Below are 17,575 nucleotides of genomic sequence, written 5' to 3'. Positions count from 1 at the left end.
TGGTTCTCTCGCTGGCAGCTGGGCACCTTGGCAGTGCCAGCCTGCCACCGTAGCAATGCCAAGGTGCCTGTATACCACTGCCAGGCTGGCAGGGGCACTGCCAGGGTGTTGGGATGGCACAACCAAGGGTCTAGGCCTGAGGGGGACTATGCCCATGAAAGGAGAGATAAGGGAGCATATGAAGGATGGGGAGGTGAGGGGCAGGTAGGAAGGAACCTCAAAAGTTTGGGGGTGGGAAGAGGTGTATAGAGGCCTTAAAAGGCAGTGTCCTCAGAAAACCCATAGCAAGTTACCCTCACTTGAGGGGGTATGGGTCCCTCTAGCTCATTTAGAGATCGGGGCACACTTTCAAAATGGTGGCTCAATCTCAGAGGAGATGGTCTTGCTGGTGAGTTCAGCTACCCAGAATTAAAAGTTTTGAGGTTTGGGCTTGACCGGGAAGAAACTCTCCAAAGTACAAAAAATGAAAGTGTTGTTGAATAGTGGTGTGGATCTTCCCCAAAAAGCCGGCGACAAACACCCCACCAAACGCACCCAAAATTACACTTAGAAACGTTTGGTTGCACTCAACCTGCTTTTGACAGATTGACCTTTAGTTAACCAAATCAATAGTTGAAAATCTGATCCATGATGAAACTACAACTCAAATGAATCTTACATTTAAGCACATCAAATCTGCTCTTGCAGAATGGTTTTAGATCAATATAGAATACATTTCAAATAAATGGTTAGTAAAATTCCAAAAGTTAAGATTTAAAATATTAAACAAACACTTCAATGGCACCTGTGTTCCATGGTTGAGCACTGTGGGTCCACACAGGCAGTGATAGTTCCAATGACGAACGCAGACTGAACTTCAGGGTCTGGATGCATCTGGATAGCCTGCACAACATCAATAACATCTGTGTATCTATGAAAAAACAAAGTATATGCGTGTGAATTGAAAATTAGTTACAAGAACAGCAGCAACAAACATCTCATCGCAGTGATAAGTTGAAGGGTTCCAAGAAAAGGCTGAACTAGCCTCAAGCATTTCCCACCAGTCGTTGAGACTATTAATTTGAACAACTTTACATGTGAAGAACAATCAAAGCACTTAAGACCATTTAATCATCCTCGAAAATAAACTGGAGATACGCCAAACCTTCAAATGTCCTTTGCACTTCCGAACAGTCGAATCAAAAATCAAGTAAACTGCATTAAGCTTGTACAGGTCTTGATGGAAGATTTCAAAATTATCCGTAAACAGATCAAAAATATTGAAATGGAAGAGTCAAAGTTATCACCCAAAATGGATAGAGCCTTTCTCAGTTACATATATTTTTATTGGAATTTTCTTTATTCCTTTATCCGATTCTACATTCAGTTCCTTTTCATTTTTAACTGAATTAAGTTTCTTTATCCTCAGATAAAATTTTAGCTGAATCCTCATTCATACACAACAGAACAATAAAAAAGTCAGCAATCTCAGGCTTCTCATCACAGCACTACAAACCCCGCAAGGGTGGAGAAGTTTTGTCATGCCCCTAGAATCACAGAAAAATTACAGCGCAGTAGGCCATACAGCAGATCATATACGAGCTGGATTCCTGCAGCAATCAGCTTGTCCTATTCTGCCCATAGCCCTCTTTAGTGAGGACTGTGGCCTGCATATTTATAAATGCCTCACTCAGGGCAGCACGTGGTGCACTGCTGCCTCACGGCGCCGAGGTCCCAGGTTTGATCCCGGCTCTGGATCACTGTCCGTGTGGATATTCTCCGTGTTTGTGTGGGTTTCGCCCCCACAAACCAAAGATGTGCAGGGTAGGTGGATCGGCCACGCTAAAATTCCCCTTAATTGGAAAAATGAATTGGGTACTCTAAATTAAAAAAATAAATAAATGCCTCACTCAGTCAAATGAGTCAGGTACATGGCCAGATAGGGAGTGCTTAAAGTCCCATTGCTTCAACCCATCGTCTGCAGTAAAATGAGCTGGAAGGATTTCCAACTAAAATCTTCAAATACCAGCAACACAAAGTATCAATTAATGGCAAGAAAGATTCATTAATTATTATTTGCATTGCTTTCTAAGGCATGAACTTACTGCTCCATATCTTCCAGCACCTTTCGCAAATGATCATTCTTTTTGCATAAACTTTAACAATGAGCATCTGTAAGGATATTAGCCGAGAGTTCAACCCTGTTGTCATCTGATTCTCTGGAGTTGAACCCTGAACAATTTTCATTTCCAAGCCACAGAATCATCCAATAACATCAGCTACCCTAGCTCAGAGGGGTAAAGTGAACTGGAAATCTTCTTAATTTGTGCAACTCAGCTATGTATAAACTCCAATCAAACAGAAGAACTAGCAGAGGATCAGGGATGAGCTGGCAAGGTGGATACAGAACTGGCTAGGCCATAGAAGGCAGAGAGTAGCAATGGAGGGATGCTTTTCTAATTGGAGGGCTGTGACCAGTGGTGTTCCACAGGGATCAGTGCTGGGACCTTTGCTGTTTGTAGTATATATAAATGATTTGGAGGAAAATGTAACTGGTCTGATTAGTAAGTTTGCAGACGACACAAAGGTTGGTGGAATTACGGATAGCGATGAGGACTGTCGGAGGATACAGCAGGATTTAGATTGTCTGGAGACTTGGGCGGAGAGATGGCAGATGGAGTTTAATCCAGACAAATGTGAGGTAATGCATTTTGGAAGGTCTAATGCAGGTAGGGAATATACAGTGAATGGTAGAACCCTCAAGAGTATTGAAAGTCAAAGAGATCTAGGAGTACAGGTCCACAGGTCATTGAAAGGGGCAACACAGGTGGAGAAGGTAGTCAAGAAGGCATACGGCATGCTTGCCTTCATTGGCCGGGGCATTGAGTATAAGAATTGGCAAGTCATGTTGCAGCTGTATAGAACCTTAGTTAGGCCACACTTGGAGTATAGTGTTCAATTCTGGTCGCCACACTACCAGAAGGATGTGGAGGCTTTAGAGAGGGTGCAGAAGAGATTTACCAGAATGTTGCCTGGTATGGAGGGCATTAGCTATGAGGAGCGGTTGAATAAACTCGGTTTGTTCTCACTGGAACGAAGGAGGTTGAGGGGAGACCTGATAGAGGTATACAAAATTATGAGGGGCATAGACAGAGTGGATAGTCAGAGGCTTTTCCCCAGGGTAGAGGGGTCAATTACTAGGGGGCATAGGTTTAAGGTGAGAGGGGTAAGGTTTAGAGTAGATGTACGAGGCAAGTTTTTTACGCAGAGGGTAGTGGGTGCCTGGAACTCGCTACCGGAGGAGGTGGTGGAAGCAGGGACAATAGGGACATTTAAGGGGCATCTTGACAAACATATGAATAGGATGGGAATAGAAGGATACGGACCCAGGAAGTGTAGAAGATTGTAGTTTAGTCGGGCAGCATGGTCGGCACGGGCTTGGAGGGCCTGTTCCTGTGCTGTACATTTCTTTGTTCTTTTGTTCTTTGTTCAGAGCTGCAAATGTTAGTTTGAAAGTTTTAGTTTACTTTTCACTGACCTCCTCTGATGGTCACATGGGAAAAGTCATGGGATACGATTCTCCGTTTGCCGACGCCAAAATCATTAAATGTGATTGGACGGAGAATAGGTTCCAACGCCTATATCGCAGCGGGCGTGATTTAATGCCAAATCGTGATTCTCCATCACTTCGATAGCGGCGTACCTGAACGCATGTGCAGCAAAAAACCTTTGCATATCATTAACGGATCCAACCCAGTATTCTCCGGGGCCTCCATGATTCTCGTCCTCTGATGGGCCGGGTTCCAGACGGCCAAAGTTGTGAAACCGGCATGGTGGCTGATGGAGAGCGCGGAGATAGGACCCAGAGAGGAGCGACTCGCTGGCCGGACACTGGCTGCAGTGTGTGTGTGTGTGTGTGTGTGTGTGTGGGGGGGGGGGGGGGGGGGGGGGGGGGGGGGGGGGAAGAGAGGAGAACAGGCAGAGTGGCCTGGGTGACGCCTAACAGGACTGGGGCAGTGCCCACACACGGACGGCCATTACCGTGGCCATAATGCTGCGCACCCCACTGACCATTCACCCTGACATCAGGGAAGGGCGCCAGGGCCAGAGGCCCTCATGGTGCCAACCACCAAGGCTAGGGGTATGGGTATGGGGTGGGGAAGAGGCAGTCATGTGGGGGCACAGCCCACAGTGCCAACTGAGGCCACCATGTAGCTTGGTGGACCGTGTTGGGCACGGGGGTATGCACCATGCTAACACGTCGGCCTTTCACCCACTGCAGACAATGGATATTGGAATTCAATGGTGGCTGCAGCCCTGGGGTATGCTGTACGAGCAGGTGGCAGCACGGTAGGACGTGGATAGCACTGTGGCTTCACAGCGCCAGGGTCCCAGGTTCAATTCCCTGCTGGGTCACTGTTTGAGCAGAGTCTGCACGTTCTCCCCGTGTCTGCGTGGGTTTCCTCCGGGTGCTCCGGTTTCCTCCCGCAGTCTCAAGACGTGCAGGTAAGGTGGATTGGCCATGATAAATTGCCCTTAGTGACCAAAAAAGGTTAGGAGGGGTTATTGGGTTACGGGGATAGGGTGGAAGTGAGGGTTTAAGTGGGTCGGTGCAGACTCGATGGGCTGAATGGCCTCCTTCTGCACTGTATGTTCTATGGTGCTGCTTGAGGAGGAGAAAGCTGCAGCAACGGAGCGTGCACCAGAGGAACAAGTGGCAGCCGCTCAGGATGGAGAGCCAGCCACCCAAAAGACGGAGGAGGAGGTGCCAAGGAGGCGCCGCGTGTACTGGCATCGCCTGTCATTTGAGGACCTGTCGTACCGGGCATGCCGTCGAAGACTCCAGCTGAGCAGGGAGACAGTGTGACATATCTGCCAGTTGACAGCACACCAGGCACCGCGGGGTGTAGGGGAGGACACCCACTGCTGCTGGCTGTCAAGGTGACGGCAGCTCTGAACTTTTACGATGGGATCCTTCCAGGCGATCAGTGGGGACATGTCAGGGATCTCACAGACCTCAGTGATAGGTGCACCCGTGCCGTCAGAGGCCCTATATGCCCAGGCGGCTCAATACATCCATTTCAATGTGGACCGAGCCCATCACGATGCCCAGCCAGTGGGGGAGAACTGTCCAGGGGCATGGACACCGCATCTCTCCGCCTGTCCTTGCAACCACCTCAGTGACTCATACATGTCGCGCTGCAAGGTGTGGGCCCTGGGTTGGCAGTAACAGCGGGTCTGGTCCATGGGATGGAAGAGGATGACAACCCATTCTGCGATGAGCTCTGATGCTCCACATCATTTGACGTCAGACTCCTGCCCACGGTAGCACTTTCCACCATCCACCTGGGTGATCCCTGCATGCGGGTTGGCCATTCCATCACAAGGTCCATCGAATCCCTGGGGTGGCGGTACGATCGCGGGGGTGGGTGAGGGGAAAAAGGAGAGCACAGGCCACCCATTCCTCCACCACCCTCCCCTGCCAGCCCACCCCACACACCCATCGGACAGAGCACCAAGACTGACTGTAACAGTGGTAACAAGTGGTTAATGTGAATGGTGATTTACAGATGTGTGCCTTAGCCCCTATAAATAAAGTGTGCCCTGCACTCATACCAACATAACTAGTGTCTAACATCCTGGCCTTACGGCCCGAAAGCTATGCCTATGTTGTTCCCCAGACGGTACAGCAGGAGTGGAGGCGGCCTGCTGTGATTCCTGCCCTGCGACCTGGGCCCCTGCTGACAGGCATCTTCTGGGACGACCGGGCCTAGCTGCTCCTCGGGTGTCCCGGGTGGCGTGGTGCCACCCCGTTCTGCCTGCTGCCCACCAGATGTGCCAGGGACAGGAAGGTGTTGGGGGGGGGGGGCTCCGGCATCTTCCCCTGCGAGTCACCCGTAAAGGCCCCATCATCTCCTTTTCCCTCAGGATGCCCGATGGTCTCCAGGCTACTCCATGGGGTGGGGGTGCGAGGGGACCTATCCCCAGAGGCTCCCCGCCATCTGGCGCTGCCAGTCCTGGAAGCCCGCTCTGGTCGCAGCCAGAGTCTGCATGCTCGTGGCCATGGTGTACAGGGAGTGGACCGTCTCTGCCTGTGACTGCGCCACATCACCCACTGACTGTGCCACTACCTTCTGGGTGGCAACTGGCAGCCTCCTTCCTGAGCCGGGGTACAAGGTCATCCTCCTCTCCTCCACCATGTCCAGGAGGTTCACCAGCTCCGCGTCTGTGAATCTTGGGGTTGCGCGTCTTCCTGCCATCTTGTTGGCTAGGATGGTGTATGTGTGTATTTGCGGCTGCAGTTTGACAGCTCCTTGAATGCCAATCACAAAATCGGCGAATCTGGCACCATTTTTCATTGAAATCAATTGTGCTCCACATGCCACCGATGCTAGCCCCTTAACAGTAGCGGAATCGGTCCGGGTGCGGCACCAGTTTTGCTATTGTGGAAGTCCACGAATCCTCCATCGGGGTCAACACTTAGTCTCAGAAACGGAGAATCCCGCCCTGGTCTAAAGTACTGCTGAGACAAACAACACAACTTCCCAGCTTTGATTTCAAATTTGAATCAGCTGACTTTCAGCTGGGTCAGCACTTGGGATACCACAACTCGTCTCTGGACCGATAACCAACTGCCTTCCTTGGTGGCCAGCTAGAAGTCTGCATGCAAACAACTCAGATGAACCTTGAATTAAGTGAGTTGCAATTCCCTCTTAGGTTTCAGCCTGTCAGTCAATACTCAAACAAGTACCAATAACTTCTACGATACATTATTAGAACTACTCTAAAGATTCTGAATCTTAGTCAAGAAATGAGACATTGCTCATAAAAAAGAAAAAAAGAAATAATAAAAGTGAATAATTAATTCTTAGATTTTACCGATCAATCTTCCACCTTTTTAGATTTCATTAAGTAACGTACCATTCTCAAATCAGACAGATAAATGGCAAACATTTCTTACAATTCTTGATGTTCAAACTACTAAGTGCGTCAAATGTCACATCATGATGTTTTTTTCCCCTTTGACTTGGTGTGTGAAACTTGCATGCAAAGCACATCCTAGCTACTCTGAATTACACTCACCCTGGCGTAACAATCAGTAGCCTCAGTTTCTTTCTGGAGTACACAGATTGACGAACAGTCCTATTCCGCTGTGCTTCAAGAACATTTGAAAGATATCGGTGGATTTGCCCAACATTGAATGGCTCACAGTTGTCTGGCATCTGACAGTAAACTAACCACCTATAATGAAAGGAGACCATAATTAGTTACAAGAGGATTAATTATAATAATTCAGATTTGTATTTGTCAGATGACTGTGTACACTCAGGCCATGCTGCAATTGAATCAGAAAATACTCAGCAGGTCTAGATGCATTTGTGAGAGAGAAACAGGGTTAACATTTCAGGTCAGTGACTCGGTTTTTCCCTCCACAAATGGTGCCAGACTTGGAATATTTCCAGTATGTTCTGTTTCGACTTCAGATTTCCAGCAGCAGCAGGATGTTACTTCTGCATGTGGTAAATAACTTGTTTGTATACGGCATGATGTCTGAGAACTGAATGATAGCAATGTTGAAATGGAATTTTAAATTCAATTAATAAATCTGGAATTGAAAGCCAATCTCAGTAATGGTGATCATCTCCAAGGAGAGAAGTCCTGTGGGAGGGAGAAACGAGGACAGTATCATTGCGTGTGCTTGTTATGTCCTAGACCATACAGCAGAGCCTGGTTTCCAGTGGTCTTGGACTCCCTTCCCACTGGACTAAGACCTTGCTCTGTCAGGCCAGTATGGTAGCTGGTGTGCAATAGCCACCCCACATTAAAATAATTCACGCACAGGCATCTTCCACCCCTTCAAATTAAATTCAGGAGCTGGAACGTCAGGACTCCTCAGTCACCTGAGAATTTACTTTCAGTGTAGAAGCAATTCATCCTCAACTACAAAGGACTGCCTAAGAAGATTAGATTTTTTATTTCATTTATAATGTCTCGAGAGCATTCTCATAACAAATTGCTAAGCTATAACCTGATTTATGCTCTTCATTTTGCTGATAATACATTTTCAAAGTGCAATGCATTGCTTGACCAACACAACAACCATGAAGAAAATTGGAACACCAACAAGGAACTTAACTTGGTTTCATAAAATAATCCAACCGCTTCTCTTGGGCTACCAAAATCAACTTGGTGTATTCTTTTTGTTTGCAACAAACATGCAATACCCAAGTTTTTACATGTTTTCATAAGTCTTTCTACTTATTGCTAAAAAAGACTGCTGTCAAAACTTTTCAACTTGCACTCAACAGGACAGCTTGCAAGAATTTTCCCTAATGGGGGGGGGCAACAATTTATACGGCACAAAGAGAGTGCCGATTGGTTGGCAAGTGCCACTGATTGGTGGAGGTGTTGCCATGGAGAATAAACATGCCATGGAACAGTTAACTGCCTAACTTTTCAAGTTCAAACCAAGCAGGTCGACTCTGATTGGTCAAGACATTGTCCGGAGGAAATGAACCAGGGAATTACTGTTCCCTAAGCTTTTGTTCAGTTGAAAAAGGCTCAATGTGTGGGCAATTCCTTTTGTCTGCAAAGTCCCTATATATGAATATATGCAGCATGGTGGCACAGTGGTTAGCACTGCTTCCTCACAGCACCAGGGACCCAAGTTCAATTCCAGTCTTGGTTGACCGTCTGTGTGGAGGCTGCACGTTCTCCACATGTCTGCGTGGGTTCCTCCGGATGCTCCGGTTTCCTCCCACAGTTCAAAGATGAACAGATTAGGTGGACTGGCCATGCTAAATTGTCCCTTAGTATCTAAATGATTTGGTGGGGTTACTGGGTTCAGGGGATAGCGTGCATCCTGGGCCAAATAGGGTGCTCTTTCGGGGTCAGTGCAGACTTGATTGGCCAAATGGCCTCCTTCTGCACTGTAGGGATTCTATTATATGTGGCTTCTAGTATCTGTATGTGAACCACAATGCACACCTGATGACCATCGTAAATTGGCTTTCAGTGCAACTCTTTGCAGATTGTTTAGTAGGTGTTGTCCAATTGCAGAATCAGATCTAATGTTGGACACAGTGGGCAGGATTTTCCACGTGCCACCGTGGCGTGTTGGTGTGGGCGAGGTGGCTGCCATTGGCCAGATTGTCTGCTCCTGCCTCTGTCACTGATGTTTCCCCTTGTATGCAAACCCTGGCGCTGGGGGACCCGCAGCAGCAATTGGCTGTCGACAGGACCGGAGGATCCCGCTGACTGGAAAAATCCAGCCTATAATTTGAGTTTGGCAAGCACAGACTGTTTGGTATGGTCAGTACTTTGCCTGTTGCAAACAACTGAAAGGATATGCTGTTTGCTACGGTTTGCCAGTTAATGGGACATATGGCCTATATACCTCGTATCACACATGCAATGAATTCATAAACCACATTGCTCATTTGTGTGATCAGCAAAACATCATTTTGCCTTGATGGCAGCATCCTGTTGGCAGAGAATACCACTCGTGTTGCTACTGCATAGTAACCGGGTACAAGAGTTAGCTTCACCTGCTAAAATATTTGCTAAAATATTTGAGATACCTTACCCTTCTGGGGTAATCTGGGACAGACTGGGCACTTCCAGGACCGAAAGTGGCAGCTTTAGGCCCTTTTTGTTTATTTAATCTCATACTTGAGCATATGGAACTATGGTGTGGAGGAGCATATAACTGGCCTAACATTAACATTATCCTGGCAACTGTTGTTGAATGCAAGCTATTGTGTGTAGGAAAGGTAGAAGAACAAAAACACAAATTAATTAAAACTTCTTGTTTTACTAAGTACTCACTCCAAAATAAAATTGACTGCTGAATCATTCAATTTACTGACCTTCCATGTTCTTGATTCAGATTGACAATATATGTACATAGATCTTCTTTATAACTACCAGGTAGTCCTGCAATAATAGTGATCACCATCTGAAACAAACACCAAGATAAGAAATCCAATTATATGAAACACTGCTGCAGGTATTATCAGTTTCAATATGGAAAATTAAATGATACTCTGGGGAATCAATGAAAAGGTAAACATTTTTACAAAATAATCTACTGCAAAATATTTCACAATTTTCACATTCTCGTAAGGTTGTTTGCTTCTATGGTAGGGAATTATTTAACAATGTGATGTAATGCAGTGGTTCGACACAAGTTACTGACCTATTTAAACGTTGCCAGATGTAGCACAGCAGGAAAAACAGGGACGGTGGCAGTTTTATTTTTGCACCCATTGTATGAATGATAATATTTTCTGATATAAAAGCTGGCTCATTTGCACTGCAAAGTTGCCCAATTTTTAAAAATTACCATAACTTCATTTCATAAATTAAGGTTAGGTGTGGGGAGCATTCATTGGATAATTATTTGCACACATATTTGAGAGGAAGACTTTTAACTTGTTTATTAATTAATTTGTTAGTTAGCTTATTTTTCATTGATATACTCAAAAGCAGTCGAGAGAACCTACCGATATTAATGGTGGGTTATAGAGTTAGCAGCTATAAATTTGCAATATCTTATTATGTGAATAAATCTAAAAATGAATAAAGATCGGTTTCTGGTCTCCTCCTTCATCAACTGGCTACAAGAAGTCTATCACCAGTCAGTTATTTGGTGTTTCAAATCAGTCAGATTGTATTTAATCAACCTGGCAATTTATCCTGGATCTCTATTAGTTTTTGCAATAAGTTTACTGTCCTGGTCATAAACTTTCAGAGATTCATACTCTACAATATAGAGTTCTGTCTCAGCAATCTTGGCTACAACACTGCATGGATGTTAAAATGGGGCCACACAAAGTTTTGCAGATGATAACTAAAAGAGATAGGTGGGTGTGATTTAATGGGACATAAACAGAGACATGTTTTGGGTGCGAACAGCACGGTGCCGCTTTTTTTGGCCTTGGCGAGGAACGCTCTGTCAAAGCCGCACTTACATAATTTCTTGCACTGGTGAGCAGCAAGAGTATTTGCAGATAAGGGCACAATTTTTAAAGGCTGCCCCGATCTTCTGACCCCCCCTCAGCATCCCTACTTGGCCACCTCTGGACACCCCCCTTCCCCCCACTTACCTCTTATGGGGTCCTCGAGCACCCCCTCCCCCAGCTCTCAAGGGGTCCCCGATCACTGGCATAGGCAACCTGGCACTACCAGCCTGACAGTGCCCCAGCCAGCACCATCCGGACCCCCTGGAACTGCCAGGTGGCATTGCAAAGGTGGCAGAGTCGAGGTGCCCAGATGTTAGCTAGAGTGCAAAGTTACCACCTTGTCCAGAGCCCAACTGCCCAGGGATCTCCAATGACGTGGGAGACCCACCCAGGTGCCATTATGCCTGGTCCACATTTGTGGAAACCAATGCTAAATGGCACCATGGCGAGGTCTCCCAGGTGAGGCCAGAGAATCGGCGTAGATGAGCCCAATGGCTCACTTAAATATGTTAATCTGGAAACCTCGCACCGCGCAACATCTCATGCGACTTTGTTAAATAAATCTTTGGGAACATGGGAGGCTGGAAGATGGAATCGTCCAGGACAACTAATCTGGAAGGTCCAGTGCAAACGCACACTTGAACTACTGTTGTTCTGTTCCAAGGTCACAGGTGGCCTCCACCCTGAACTCCAGATGAACCTAGGCGTTGTTCAGGGGAGTCCCGACATCCAAACACCACATTGTCCCACATGTGTTTCAGCTGGTGGGTTTTCCTGCCAGCATCACGGAGGACTGCGTTGGGAGTTTAAATCTTTTTATTCATTTATGGGATGTGGGGGTCGCTGGCTGGGCCAGCATTTGTTACCCATCCCTAATTGCCGTCCAGTTCAGAGGGCATTTAAGAGTCAACCTCATTGCCCTGGGTCTGGAATCATATGTAGGCCAGACCAGGTAAGAACAGCAATTTCCTTCGCTAAAGGACATTAGTAAACCAAATGAGTTTTTATGGCAATTGATAATGATTTCACAGTCATCAGACTTTTAATTCCAGATTTTTATGCATTGAATTCAACGGTCACCATCGGCCATGGCGGGATTTGAACCTGGGTCCCCAGATATTGCCTTGGGTCTTTGGATTACAAGTCCAGTGACAATACCACTACACCACCCAATAACCGGATGCAAATGAGCTTCATACCGGCTTCTGGCAGGTTTACCAACCCCCATGACGAGCACCAGCGGAGGATCTGGGCCACCTGCCATATTTTCCACCCATGTCCACTAATGAACCCGTTTGAAAAATTCCGCCCTGAAAATCCAATTCAGGAATTAATTATCGACTGCAGCCAAGGATACTGATACATGGAATAATTGAGAGAAATGGTTCTCATAACAATTAAAAATCTAGCAATCCTAGACAATAAAAACAGAATGCAACTTCATGAATCACTATGGACTAATTGGCCTAAAGATAAATGGAATGGAATTTCTGGAACACCAGTCAAAATTGCAAGATATGTAAATTGAAGTTATCTGATTCAATAACTTTCACTCGGTGTTTGAGCATGCCTATATTTTATGATCCTCTCATGGAAACAATGTTAATGCAAACATGCCTGAAGGACTAATTCCTCAGGTCAGGTCAAGATCAGTATCTTGAATTTTAGAATCATGGCTGGAATTTTCCGGCAGCACCACCCTGCCCACAGACTTACCAACGGCGTGAGGTGGCTTCAATGGGAAATCCCATTGACATGTGGCAGGGAGAAAGAACTCCACTGCCAGCGAACAGCACGCCACCAAGGAAACGCGGCTGGGGAATCAGAGAGGCCCGCTCTATATCTGTCAAAAATGATTTCATTTTAAAATTTGGAAGGAATGTGCATTTTTTGGACACTTGGATTTTTTGTACAAAATGGTCACAAGTTTACTTTTGGACTGCATTTGGAAACCCGCAAAGCAGAGATAAATAAAGCTCCAGCACTATACATATATAAAAAATAAAATAATAAATATTTAAAAAATATTAAAAATGAATGAAATAAATAAATAAATATATATATATATATAGACATCTACTGGGACCAGTGGCCCACCTTCACGTGTGAACTCCAATGGCGTTGATACTGCTAACTTTATCCTTTCCTTATAAACTACTTGTCTAACCACCCATTTCTGCAGAGACTACTTACGTGCCCTTTGTGTGTGTGTATGTGCTTGTATACATGTGCTGTTGAAGTTTTAACAAGAGACAGATAGCTTTACTTCCAGATGACAATTGTGTTAATCAGTCCTTGCAACTAGTTACAAAGGTTTGTTTTATCATGAATCAATTGTTGAGATTATTAAAAGAAGCCTGGTTAAAGTCTCTTTTATTCTGATATTGTCCCTCTCTCAAAATCTGTCCCTTCTCAAAAACCAACGCTTGACTCCATCATCCTTGCAAACCACTGACCGAAGTACCAAAACGCCTCTCATCAAAGTCACAAGTAATATCCTACGTGACTGAGACAGATAGCCTGCCTTCCTCATCCTTCTAAAGCTGTACTAAAACATAACTCACCCAACTCCAATTATAAGAGAGGCACCAGTGACACATTACAGCAGCCTTTTCTTGGATACGAGACCTGCATGTACCTTTTCAGGAGCCAGTCAACAATTTACTCCAAAACAAAGAAATACAAATAAAAAAAATAAAAAAAAATAACAAATACATTAGTTCTAAGGGAATATTTCACATTTAACCACAAAAAGTAACAAGTCCCAAAATCTAGTACAATACAGAATGATCATTATCCCACAAAAACAGAGGAATAGCAAATATCAATACAAGTGGCGTGGGTGAGGTAAGTACTGATTAACCACTTCCTTACCTTGCAGGTCAGCTGTTCGGGAGAGAGAGGGAGCCGGGACCTTGGAAACAGCGCGGGAGTTTGAAAAAGCGCGGGAGCTGCGAGGCAGAGGGGACAGATTAAAAGGTCGCGGCGTGGGTGAGGTAAGTACTGTTTAAAAACCTCCTTACCTTGCAGGTCAGCTGGGAGCGGGAGAGAGAGAGAGAGCAGGGACATTGAAAACAGCGCGGGAGATTTAAAAAGCGCGGGAGCTGCGAGTCAGAGCGGAGAGTTTAAAAGTTCGCGGCCTGGCAGAGGTAAGTACTGTTTAAAAACTTCCTTACCTTGCAGGTCAGCTGTTAGTTTCGAGAGATCAGTTTCGGGAGCAGGCCTATTGGCTGACTGTAAATCAGGAAGGATACAAAAGGTGTGGCTGAAGTGCCTTTAGAGACAGAGTGCTGGAAGCAAACAGAGTGTATCTGAGTTTGGGTAAGGCTGAGTTCGGGTAAGAGGTGAGTGAGGGCTGTGTTTTTTTTGGAGTTCGGTGTTTGGGGTTGAGTTTCCAAAAAAAATAAATCCAATTAATTAAGTAGATTAATTAACTAGTTAAGGGAATTTGGTGCTCATCTTAAGGAGGTGCAGAGAAGCAGACCTGTGAGGGAGTCTCGGGAGCAATTACATCACAGCCAGCAGGTAAGTGATTGGCTTGTGACTGGTAAGTGATTTTTCTCTCTTTGACTTTCTCTTAGCTGTGTAGTGTAGTTCAAATTTAACTTCAGGTTTAAGTCATGGCAGGAGAGCTCAGACCCATGTCATGCTCCTCTTGTGAGATGTGGCAAGTCAGGGACCCTTCTGGTGTCCCTGACTCCTTCATCTGCAAGATGTGTGTCCAACTGCAGCTCCTGTTAGACCGCTTGACGGCTCTGGAGCTGCGGATGGATTCACTTTGGAGCATCCGCGATGCTGAGGAAGTTGTGGATAGCACATTCAGTGAGTTGGTCACACCGCAGATTAAAATTACTGAGGCAGATAGGGAATGGGTGACCAACAGACAGAGGAAGAGTAGGAAGGCAGTGCAGGGATCCCCTGTGGTCATCTCCCTCCAAAACAGATTTACCGTTTTGGAAACTGTTGGGGGAGATGGCTCACCAGGGGAAGGTGGCAGCAGCCAGGTTCATGGCACCGTGGCAGGCTCTGCTACACAGAAGGGCGGGAAAAAGAGTGGCAGAGCTATAGTGATAGGGGATTCAATTGTAAGGGGAATAGACAGGCGTTTCTGTGGACGCAAACGAGAATGCAGGTTGGTATGTTGCCTCCCTGGTGCAAGGGTCAAGGATGTCTCGGAGCGGCTGCAGGGCATTCTGGAGGGGGAGAGTGAACAGCCAGCTGTCGTGGTGCATATAGGCACCAACGATATAGGTAAAAAATGGGATGAGGTCCTACAAGCTGAATTTAGGGAGTTAGGAGTTAAACTAAAAAGTAGGACCTCAAAGGTAGTAATCTCAGGATTGCTACCAGTGCCACGTGATAGTTAGAGTAGGAATGACAGGATAGCTAGGATGAATACGTGGCTTGAGAGATGGTGCAAGAGGGAGGGTTTCAAATTCCTGGGACATTGGGACCGGTTCTGGGGGAGGTGGGACCTGTACAAATCGGACGGTCTGCATCTGGGTGGGACCGGAACCAATGTTTTCGGGGGGGTGTTTGCTAGTGCAGTTGGGGAGGGTTTAAACTAATGTGGCAGGGGGATGGGAACCGATGTAGGAAGTCAGTGGGGACAGAAACAAAAGGCAGGAAGGGAGAGTGTGTAAAGCATGACCTGAGAAAGCAGGGCAGAGAGCAAGGAAGGTCTACATTAAACTGCATTTATTTCAATGCAAGGGGCCTGACGGGCAAAGCGGATGAACTCAGGGCATGGATGGGCACATGGGACTGGGATATTATAGCTATGACTGAAACATGGCTAAGGGAGGGGCAGGACTGGCAGCTCAATGTTCCGGGGTACAGATGCTATAGAAAGGATAGAACAGGAGGTAAGAGAGGAGGGGGAGTGGAGTTTTTGATTAGGGAGAACATCACGGCAGTACTTAGAGGGGATATATCCGAGGGTTCGCCCACTGAGTCTATATGGGTGGAACTGAAAAATAAGAAGGGAGAGATCACCTTGGTAGGACTGTACTACAGGCCCCCAAATAGTCAGCGGCAAATTGAGGAGCAAATATGTAAGGAGATTACAGATAGCTGCAAGAATAATAGGGTGGTAGTAGTAGGGGACTTTAACTTTCCCAACATTGACTGGGACAGCCATAGCATTAGGGGCTTGGATGGAGGGAAATTTGTTGAGTGTATTCAGGAGGAATTTCTCATTCAGTATGTGGATGGACCGACTAGAGAGGGGGCAAAACTTGACCTCGTCTTGGGAAATAAGGAAGGGCAAGTGACAGATGTGCGAGTGAGAGATCACTTTGGGACAAGTGACCATAACTCCATTAGTTTTAAGATAGCTATGGAGAATGATAGGTCTGGCCCAAGAGTTAAAATTCTTAATTGGGGCAAGGCCAATTTTGATGGTATCAGACAGGAACTTGCAGAGGTAGATTGGGGGAGACTGTTGGCAGGCAAAGGGACGGCTGGTAAATGGGAGGCTTTTAAAAATGTGTTAACCAGGGTGCAGGGTAAGCACATTCCCTTTAGAGTGAAGGGCAAGGCTGGTAGAAGTAGGGAACCCTGGATGACTCGAGATATTGAGACTCTGGTCAAAAAGAAGAAGGAGGCATATGACGTACATAAGCAACTGGGATCAAGTGGATCCCTTGAAGAGTATAGAGATTGTCGAAATAGAGTTAAGAGGGAAATCAGGAGGGCAAAAAGGGGACATGAAATTGCTTTGGCATATAATGCAAGGGAGAATCCAAAGAGATTCTACAAATACATAAAGGGGAAAAGAGTAACTAGGGACAGAGTAGGGCCTCTTAAGGATCAACAAGGGCATCTATGTGCAGAGCCACAAGAGTTGGGTGAGATCCTGAATGAATATTTCTCATCGGTATTCACGGTGGAGAAAGGCATGGATGTTAGGAAACTAAGGGAAATAAATAGTGATGTCTTGAGAAGTGTGCATATTACAGAGGAGGAGGTGCTGGAAGTCTTAAAGCGCATCAAGGTAGATAAATCCCCGGGACCTGATGAAATGTATCCCAGGATGTTGTGGGAGGCTAGGGAGGAAATTACGGGTCCCCCAACAGAGAAATTTGAATCATTGGCAGCCACAGGTGAGGTGCCTGAAGATTGGAGAGTAGCGAATGTTGTGCCCTTGTTTAAGAAGGGCAGCAGGGAAAAGCCTGGGAACTACAGACCGGTGAGCCTAACGTCTGTAGTAGGTAAGTTGCTAGAAGGTATTCTGAGAGACAGGATCTACAAGCATTTAGAGAGGCAAGGACTGATTCGTGGTAGTCAGTATGGCTTTGTGCGTGGAAAATCATGTCTCACAAATGTGATTGAGTTTTTTGAGGGGGTGACCAAGAAGGTAGATGAGGGCAGTGCAGTAGACGTTGTCTACATGGACTTTAGCAAAGCCTTTGACAAGGTACCGCATGGTAGGTTGTTGCAGAAGGTTAAAGCTCACGTGATCCAGGGTGAGGTTGCCAATTGGATTCAAAATTGGCTGGACGACAGAAGGTTGTAGAGGGTTGTTTTTCAAACTGGAGGCCTGTGACCAGTGGTGTGCCTCAGGGATCGGTGCTGGGTCCACTGTTATTTGTGATTTATATTAATGATTTGGATGAGAATTTAGTAGGCAT

General features: G+C 46.1%; 1 protein-coding gene across 1 annotated transcript in view; it reads right to left on the bottom strand.

Annotated features, from left to right (window-relative positions):
* dnaaf9 (dynein axonemal assembly factor 9) overlaps window positions 1-17,575 on the bottom strand; it is a 279,052-nt gene that overhangs the window by 47,601 nt on the left and 213,876 nt on the right. The window contains exons 26-28 of the mRNA XM_072497670.1: window positions 9,849-9,937; window positions 7,063-7,221; window positions 785-910 (exon numbers count right to left, since the gene is read on the bottom strand). Coding sequence (XP_072353771.1) covers window positions 785-910; window positions 7,063-7,221; window positions 9,849-9,937 — 374 coding nt within the window. The remainder of the gene's footprint in view (window positions 1-784; window positions 911-7,062; window positions 7,222-9,848; window positions 9,938-17,575) is intronic.

Source organism: Scyliorhinus torazame, chromosome 3 (assembly GCF_047496885.1).
Source record: "Scyliorhinus torazame isolate Kashiwa2021f chromosome 3, sScyTor2.1, whole genome shotgun sequence".
NCBI classification, from domain to species: Eukaryota; Metazoa; Chordata; class Chondrichthyes; order Carcharhiniformes; family Scyliorhinidae; genus Scyliorhinus; species Scyliorhinus torazame.
The sequence above is the reverse complement of the archived record's forward strand: the minus strand, read 5'-3'. Positions and strand labels throughout refer to the sequence as shown.